We start from the raw sequence: 9337 nt of genomic DNA, 5'->3' as shown, positions 1-9337 counted from the left end.
TTTTATACTAAATAGGTGGCCCACACTACATTAGAAGTCAGGTCAAATTTTTTCTAACGTAAAAATAAATGTCCAATTCAGCGATGATATCATTTTAAAAGAGTAAGCAAAATATAGGACCTCGGGTCATTGATTTAAATGAGTTTAACAATCTTATTTAATAATATGATTAAAAAAAGTCAATGACAATAAAAAAAAAAAACCAAAAAGCGCCAATAACTAATAATAATAAAATGAACACTTGTCAATATTATAAAAATATACTCTCAAAATATTATTAAAATGTCTCAATGATCTCATTTAATAACAAAGTAATACTTGGAATGAGAATAAAATAATATCATAAAAAGAAAAATGAAAGAAATCCAATAATGAGTTACCAACAAAGTAAAACATTGAAGGGCAAACTTAAAAAAAAAAAAAAAAAAAAACCAATTTTCAAAAGGATAAAAAAAAACCAAACTTAAGTCACCATATTAAATTTACTGCTTGGCTGTGAGACCATAATAACCTTGCATAAAAGAAATAATAATAATAATAAAAAAAACAATGGAGATTAACTCTCAAGTAAGCTAAATAATGAAAGGGAAAATTTTATTTATTTTTTTAAAAATAAAAAACCCCAAGTTAACCTTATTTAACTTGACTAACCCATGACCTAGGTTAACTAACTTGTGACCCGGGATATGAGATCAAAATAACTTCGCGTAGAGAAAAACAAAAAAAAAGGACAAAGCTCAAGTTTTAATAACATAATGTTGAATGATGAAATTAAAAATAAATCAATTTAAAAAAAATCTAAAAGAAGACCGGAGTCAAATCAAGCTAATTTTCAAAACTTATGATTTAGGTCATGAGACGGGGATTACCCTGTAAAAGGAAAACATGAAAAGATCATGAAGTAAAATTTGTAATCATCTAAAGTTAGAAAACAAAGCAAATAACAATCAAACAATGAGCATCAAATCTAGTATAAAAAACTAAATGAAAGAAAATAATGAGGAAATAAATTGAAAAATAAAATAAATCAAGAAAAAGATAAAAAAAAATAACAATTATAAGAATGAGGATCAAATTGGATAATAAATAAATAAAATAAAATGTCAAGAGATGAAATTGAAAAAAATCAAGAAAAGAAAAAAATAAATAGCAATAAAAAGAATAAGGATCAAATTGAATAATAAAATAAAATATTGAGGGATGTAATTGAAAAAAAAAATCAACTTCAAAAAGATTGAAAACAAAACAAATAACAATAAGGAGCAAAATTGATACAAATACAAATTAACATGATACATTTAATATTTAGAAGGGCTAACGTAAAATCCAAAGCAAGGAAAGATAAAAAGAAGGAGAAAAGAAAAGAAAAGCCCCCCAAAGTAAATGAAAATATGAAAAAAAAACTAAATTGCATCTTATTCAAATTGATTATAATAAAACACCACGATGAAAATATGAAAAAGCCTTTGGGCTTATTTTTAAATATTTTACTTTTAAAGGCAATAAAGTCATTTCATTATTCAATCAAATGTCAAAAGATTGAAAAGCTCTTGAATTTTAATTTATTTTTATTTTTACTTTGAAGGGTATTTAAGTCATTTTATCATATTATAAAAATATTTAAAGACTGAATTATCCCCGATCAATATAATAATGAAAAATGGACCATATTGAAAATATTGTTTTGCCTTCAATAGCTAGTTAAATGATTTTATTTTAGAGGAACAAAATTATCATTTTACTATTTCAATATACTTATATCTTGGTGCACAATGATTCACTTGTCTCTTTTAGTTTTTTTTTTCTTAATTTTAATTTTAGTATTAATTCAAGTATGCTTGCTATTTAATAGCGTATTTGAAATTGTAATAGCAGTTGTTTTTTCAAAGTATTTTTTGATTAAAAATACATTAAAATAAGATTTTTTTTAAAAAAATTATTTTTAACATTAGCACATGAAAAAAATCTAAAAAAAACTAATTTTAAGCAAAAATAATTTAAATTTTTGTAATAAATAGTGTTTTAACCATAATGTCAAACACACTTTAGCCGGATTGGTAAAGAAAGAACCGTGTAAAACAAGGTTTTTTTTTTTTTTCATCTTTTTGGGGTAAATATTCTGGAGTTCCATGTCCCTTCCTAAACAACACTCTGGATCCGTCAATATAATCTCTTGCTTCTATTTGCATGGTTTGTCATAACCGGGCCACGATCTTACTTGAAAAGGAGACTAGTCGATTTTATTTTTTATTTTTTATTATCAAAATCTTTTTTTATTTTTTTTTAATTCTTAGTGTTGAAATAGATAATTAAATCAATTGAGCAGATATATATATATATATATATATATATATATATATATATATATATATATATATATATATATATATATATATATATATATATCCATTTTCATGAATCCGAGCACCAAACTTGATAACAAGTTAACCTCAAAACCCATATAAAAAACAAATAAAAATAAATTACTAATCTCACAATCAACATAACATAAGGGATGAATTTGAAAAGGAAAAAAAAGGATAATAAAAAAGGATCAAAATGAAAAAAAAAATACAAAATCTTATTTCAATCTATAATAAATTGTCTCACAATCTACAATGAATTACTTATCTCTTTTAGTGTTTTGTACTACATAGGTGGCCCAAACTACATTGGAAGATGGGTTAAATTTTTGTAACTTAAAAAAAAAGTCCAATGAGCAATGATATCATTTTAAAAGAGTAAGAAAAATCTAGGACCTAGGTCATTGATTTGAATGAATTTAACAATCTTGGTTAATTTAATAATATAATTAAAAAAAATCAATGACAATAAAAAAACCCAAAAAATATCAATGACTAATAATAAAAAATGAATGCTTGTCAATATTATAAAAATATATTTTTTAATATTGTTAAAAGGTCTCAACGATCTTATTTAATAACAAAGTAAAAATTAAATGAAAATGAAATAACCTCATAAAAATAATAAAAGAAATCCAATGATGAGTTATCAACAAAGTAAACATTTAAAGGATAAACTAAAAAAAATTCAAAAGGATAAAAAAAAAAACCTAACTCAAGTCACCATGTTAAATTTGTGGCCTTGTCATGAGACCATGATAACCTTGCATAAAAGAAATAAAAAAAAAAAACAATGGAGGTTCGCTCTCAAGTAAGCTAAATGATGAAAGGGAAAATTTTAAAAAACATAAAAAAACCCAAGTTAACCTTATTTAACTCAACTAACCCATGACCTAGGTTAACTTAACTAACTTGTGACCTGAGGTATGAGATTGGAATAATCTCACGCAAAGAAAAACAAAAAAAAGTCACCAAGCTCAAGTTCTAATAATCTAATGTCGAATGATAAAATTAAAAATAAATCAATTAAAAAGAAGATCTAAAAAAAATACATGAGTTAAATCAAGTTAATTTTCAAAACTTGTGATTTAAGTCATGAGATCGAGATTATTATGTAAAAGGCAAACATAAAAAGATCATGAAGCAAAATTTTAATAATCCAAAGTTAAAAAACAAAACAAATAGCAATCAAAACAACGAGCATCAAATTTGGTATAAAAAACAAAATGAAAGAAAATAATGAGGAATAAATTGAAAAATAAAATAAATCAAGAAAAGGATAAAAAAACAGCAATTATAAGAATGATGACCAAATTTGATAATAAATAAATAAAATAAAATAAAATATTGATGGATGAAATTAAAAAAAAAATCAAGAAAAAAATAAAATAAATAGTAATCAAAAGAATGAGGACCAAATTAGATAATAAAATAAAATAAAATATTGAGAGATGTGATTGAAAAAAATCAACTTCAAAAAGCATTGAAAACAAAACAAATAACAATAAGAAGAATGATAAGTAAATTTGATACAAATACAAACTGACATGATAGTATGCATTTGATATTTAGAAGGGCTTATGTGTACTCCGAAGCAATGAAAGAGAAAAGAAGGAAAATAAAAGAAAATATCCACCAAAGTATATGAAAATATGAAAAAGACTAAATTGCATCTTATTCAAATTGATTATTATTAAAACACCATGATGAAAATATAAAAAAGCCCCTGAATTTAAATTTTAAATATTTTACTTTTAAAGAAAATAAAGCCATTTCATTGTACAATCAAATGTTAAAAGACTGAAAAGCCCTTGAATCCCAATTTTATTTTATTTTTGCTTTGAATGGTATTTAAGTTATTTTATCATACTTTAAAAATATTTAAAGACTTGAATTATCCTCGATCAATATGATAATGAAAAATGGACTATATTGAAAATACCGTTTTGCCCTTAATAGCTAGTTAAACAATTTTATTTTAGAAGAATAGAATGATCATTTTATTATTTCAATATACTTGTACCTTGGTGCACAATGATTCACTTGTTTTTTAGTTTTTTTTTTTCTTAATTTTAATTCCAGTATTAATTCAAATACACTTACTATTTAAGAGCATATTTGGCATTGTGATAGCGGTTGTTTTTCAAGGTACTTTTCGTTTGAAAATACATTAAAATAATATTTTTTAAATAAATTTATTTTTAACATCAGTACATTAAAATAATCTAAAAAAAAAAAACCTAACTTTTAAGCAAAAACAATTTAAATTTTTTAACAAATAACATTTTAATCCTTAATGTCAAACACACTACAAGCCTAGTTGTAGTAGCCGGATTGGTAAAGACAGAACCGGGTAAACCAAGGTTTTTTTTTTTCTTCATCTTCTTGGGGTAAATATTCTTGAGGTCCATGTCTCTTCCTAAACAACACACTGGATCCGCCAGTATCATCTCTTGCTTCTATTTGCATGGTTTGTCATAACCGGGCCACGATCTTACCTGAAAAGGAGACTAGTCAATTTTATTTTTATTTTTTATTATCAAAATCAATTTTTTTTTTTTAATTCTTGGTGTTGAAACAGACAAGTAAATCAATTGAGTTAAACGGATAAATATATATTATTTTGATTTGAATTAAAATCCAGCCCAGGTAGGCTTTACATTGTAAGTTTTGCAGATGAGCCCATTGGGCAGCGGAATTTTATATCTTCAGTTTTTTTATTTGAAAACTGCAAACTCGTTGGTTTCACCGATTGTAAAATTCTACTCCTTCCCTTCATTTTCCCGCAATAATAACACACAAAACAAAACAGCACCAGATTTTTCATTGGAGAGATGAATCATGCCTGGAATCTTAAGGTTGATTTTGTCTGTAGTTTACTTCAGAAGAAGAAGAAGAAGAAGAAGAAGAAGAAGACTATATTGGTCATCTAAAATTAGTCCATTGCATTGACAAAAGCATATATCATGCTCTGTTTCCTCTCTTTGTATGGATCAATCTCTTTCACCTTGAGATATCACATTGTGGAGGGTAGCCTAACTGTTCAATCTCCCAGCTTAGCTTTGAGGCCACTATTTCATGTCGTGGAAAATACTCCTGAAACAGATTCATAGTTCATAAGTTTGTCAGGACGACTGCAATATCAAAAACCATTCCCTCCCAAGCGTCTGGCCTGTCAAGAAGTAAAATAAACACCATGAGTACCTCCATTTTCTTGACAAGCTCTCTTGGGGTGGGGGCGGATACAATTATATGGCGTGCGCTTGGATTGATGAAGCCTTCCTCTACCGCTTTGTCAATGAATGACAGCAGGGAGTTGTAATATCCATCCACATTCAGTAATCCCACCTGCAAAACATGACTCCTACTGTAATTCTGCTTCCAGACTTGGTTTATTGAACTCTACTACCAAGAAATAAATAGAAATTATCGGCTTCTTCCACTTCAGGAATGCTAGACAAATTGGATACAAGGAAAGGTGCTTTACCGGCTTGTCATGGATGCCAAGCTGGGCCCAAGTTATGACTTCAAGCAGTTCTTCAAGGGTCCCGTAGCCACCTTCATTCACAACCGAAGAAAAATCACCAGGTTAGAGATTCACTTATACTAGTTGAAAATGAATTTTGTGAAAAAGAATTTCATAAAATGGCATTTGTTGAGCTCATTCTTTCAGTGCTCGAAGGGCTATCCCCAGCACATTACTTACTCTAATTGGGCCAATTTCTCAATTTAAAAATGGATAAAAATTAAGTTGGGCTAGCTCAATGACCTGCCGAACTGGAGCTTGATCCAAACCGGTTTTGGTTCCAACTAGATTTTCTAAGATGAAAAGGATGTTTCATGTTGATCCAACCACTCGATTAACTTGAACCGAGTCGAATTTTCAAAGCCGGTCGGTGACCATGACTCGAAGATAAAAGAACAGAGGAGGGACAAAAAAGCAGCCCTATGATTACTATGATTCGAAGGTAAAAGGAAAAAGAGGAGGGGGAAATTACTCATGATTTGCAGCAGGTCAGCTGGCAAAAGGACCATTTGGTACGAGTTAGCAATTATTATTTTTTTATTTTTTCCCCTCTCAAAGCGGATGGTACGGTTATATACAAGACATGGAGGCCATGGAAGGTAGCTAGCAGTACTGTGGCCCAGAGCGAGAATGCATGCTGACCACCGAAAATAAGGGCTCCCCAGAACCCTAATTTTCAATGCCAGAAGCTTATGATAATAATGAAACCTGTGACGACGACCTTCACTGTGGTCTTCGACCGAGAGACCAAACTCAGAGCAGACAGATTCTAGTTTATTCAGCATTTTAAGAAGTTGGATTCCTATTTATAGATAACTTATGTCTTGTTAGGGTTCTTAAGGGTTGTACCAACCAGGTAAGGCAATAAAAGCATCGGAATGTCTAGCCATTTCAGCCTTCCTTTGGTGCATATCAGCAACAGCCTTCACTTCACCTACTGTTTCTCCAGTGATCTGCACAATATCCAGTGTCCAAGTCAACATAAAACAATGCACAAAAGACGCCAAGTCTTTTTCAAGACAAAGAGTTATCCACAGAGACGCAATGATGAGTGGCAGAGGTGGTGGGCTCAAAATCAAAGGCATAAAGCAGAAGAGAGGAGAATTAAAGAGGAGGGAAATGCAAGGGGGAAAAAAACATGTCATACTATTAAGTCTCATATTTATATCATGCTTTTTCCAAGATGACCCCGAAGAAGAAGAGAAAGTCCTCATAAAACTCTACCAAGTTGCCAAGTAAAACGTTTTAGAGAGGGACAAAATGGTGAAGGCCCAGATTCCACCAGGTGGATTGATAGGCAAGTTCATCAAAAAAAAAAAAACAAAACCCTAAATGTGAAAGCCTTTACCTTATAGTTAGAACATGCATGAGGCTCAAAAGAGCTGTATGGAGAAAAAAAGAGAAGAAAAGGAGATAACAAAAGAGAGGTAGAAATTCAAGTGAAAGTAGGTACCACAAAAGATTTTTAAAGAAAGAATTAAAGCAAGAGAAAGAAGAAAATCATTCAAGAAAAATTAGAAAAAAAGATGATTCTTTTTCCACTCCCTCCCCTTCACACACACACACACACACGCACACAGAGCAGGTCTCAAAGGTTCAAGCCCTATTACAGTAAGAGAAGAAATACCTCTCTAGGCATGAGTGTCTTGGGGATAACTCTACAGGCAATCAAATGACAAATATTAGTAGTTATTCACGGGAGAATTAATAAGAACAAATAAGTGCATTTCTTCGCCTACTCGAAAAAAAATGTAAAGGAAGAAGAGAACTAAACAGTGAAAAATGGCGAGGCTTTACCCAATCACATGACGGCCACCATCAAAAACAGCTTGAGAAATTAACCCCATTAAACCAATACTCCCTCCTCCGTAAACCAGGTCAATATTTCTTGATACCTTTGAAAAGAAGAAGGGAAATGATGTCAAATTCTTGGTTCAACAAATCATATATCATCGTGGATGTGTAATGTAGCTCAGAGAAACAAGCTTAGTTTCATGGAATATAAAGCAGAGGAAATGATGATAAGCGTTCATGAGTGATGAATTAGAATTCTTAAAAACCCATAAAAACAATGCAAGACAGAAGCTAGGATCAATAATCTAACACAGTCACAGGATTTAGAATGGAAAACCAAAACAAGAGGCAAGTTGTATGCATGTAGTGGCAATATATAGTCAAGAAACAAAACCAAGAAAACCTGAGAAGAAATCATCGGAAAGTAGAGAGAAGAAGAAGAAGAAGAAGAGATTGAATTGTAAAAAAGAAACAGGGGCCAAAACAGAGAGACAGATTTTGTTTTTGTTTATTACCAATTCTTTTCCAAGCTCAATAGCAGCATCTTTATAGCTGCTTTTCTTTCCCGGACTACTACCACAAAACACACAAATCCTTTTAAATCTCGATTGCTTCATTTCCACATCCATTTCCCTCTCCCTCTCCCCTTCTTTCCCAGAAAACAAAGAACAACAACTGTGTCTTGAAGAAATACCCTCTCTGTCTCCACCCCTATAAGTGACCCACCAGCACCAGCACCAGCACCAGCACCACACAAGCTTAGCAAAGTTTGATAGTGGGTTCGAGCATATATATAACGGTAGCGCAGGCGTCCATTAGCACGCCTAAACTTCCATGTTTTTGTTTTCCATAACTTTTAGCGCTACAGGATCAGAGGAATGTTTGCCTTACCTCAGCTTTTACCCAGATAGCTCACAAGCCAATAAAAATCTCCTCCATTTTCATTTTCTTTCTCCTCCTTTTACCAACTCATCACTTCTCTCCTCGTGGATTATAACGTTATTCTCATAATCCACATTCTACTTTTATTATTGAAACTTATCGAAATACTTGAAATTATATTTTTTCATAAAAATAATGATCACGATCACTAATTTTGTAGCCCCGCAATCAACAATCTTAATGTTAATATATTGATTGTCACATCAACACTTACAATCAAAAGATAAATCAACAGCACTTGAGGTCTTGGCCCAACGGTTAAAGAGACTTGTTCCTTTCCTTGGCATCCTGGGTTCAAACTTCACCGTGCATGCCTGTCATCCCCGCAGTGCCTTACATGCTCATTATGTTTGCAGGATGTTCAGTGAGCCGTGAGATTAGTCGTGGTGCGCGCAAGCTGATCCGGACACCCACGTAAATAAATAAATAAATAAATAAAAAGATAAATATAACAATACATCAAGTGAGTGTATCCATTAACGTGAGTCAATAAATCTGTTGATTGTCTACTTTAACACAATAAAGATGTCAATTGTTACATTACATTTATATCTATAATATATCTGGAAAAAAATAATAATTCAAATTTCACTTTTTGGTCACATTCAAATTACCAAATCTAATTTGCTTTTACAAAGAAGTGTTTGTCACACTACACTTATTTTCTTGTTCAAGCATTTGGATCATGTTCTTATCGCTATTGTTGTTTCTT

The 9337-nt window shown here is 30.6% G+C and overlaps 1 protein-coding gene across 2 annotated transcripts; it reads right to left on the bottom strand.

The window, feature by feature from the left end:
* Positions 1-4679: 4679 nt before the first annotated feature.
* On the bottom strand, positions 4680-8628 carry LOC118034752 (cytokinin riboside 5'-monophosphate phosphoribohydrolase LOG1). 2 transcript variants are annotated; one of them, XM_035040134.2, is made up of 8 exons: positions 8199-8628; positions 7687-7784; positions 7517-7547; positions 6743-6842; positions 5851-5921; positions 5568-5711; positions 5371-5459; positions 4680-4861 (listed from the first exon to the last, which is right to left on the bottom strand). In XM_035040134.2, exons 1-8 carry the CDS (start codon positions 8310-8312, stop codon positions 4858-4860), a joined length of 651 nt encoding a protein of 216 aa, XP_034896025.1. In that variant the 5' UTR covers positions 8313-8628; the 3' UTR covers positions 4680-4857. The 2 variants fall into 2 exon arrangements, with proteins under 2 accessions (XP_034896025.1, XP_073267423.1); XM_073411322.1 differs by lacking the exon at positions 4680-4861 and having other exon boundaries at positions 5163-5459; positions 8199-8625.
* Positions 8629-9337: the final 709 nt, after the last annotated feature.

The sequence above is a fragment of the Populus alba genome, chromosome 9 (assembly GCF_005239225.2).
Source record: "Populus alba chromosome 9, ASM523922v2, whole genome shotgun sequence".
Lineage (NCBI taxonomy): Eukaryota > Viridiplantae > Streptophyta > Magnoliopsida > Malpighiales > Salicaceae > Populus > Populus alba.
This window is presented reverse-complemented; position numbering and strand designations above follow the sequence as displayed.

Coding starts and splice junctions, on each gene's coding strand:
- LOC118034752 (XM_035040134.2), bottom strand. CDS start 8,312: ATGGATGTGGAAATGAAGCAATCGAGATTTAAAAGGATTTGTGTGTTT. Junction 7,785..8,198: donor TTGAGCTTGGAAAAGAATTG/GTAATAAACAAA, acceptor TTCTTTTCAAAG/GTATCAAGAAATATTGACCT. Junction 7,548..7,686: donor GGTGGCCGTCATGTGATTGG/GTAAAGCCTCGC, acceptor GATTGCCTGTAG/AGTTATCCCCAAGACACTCA.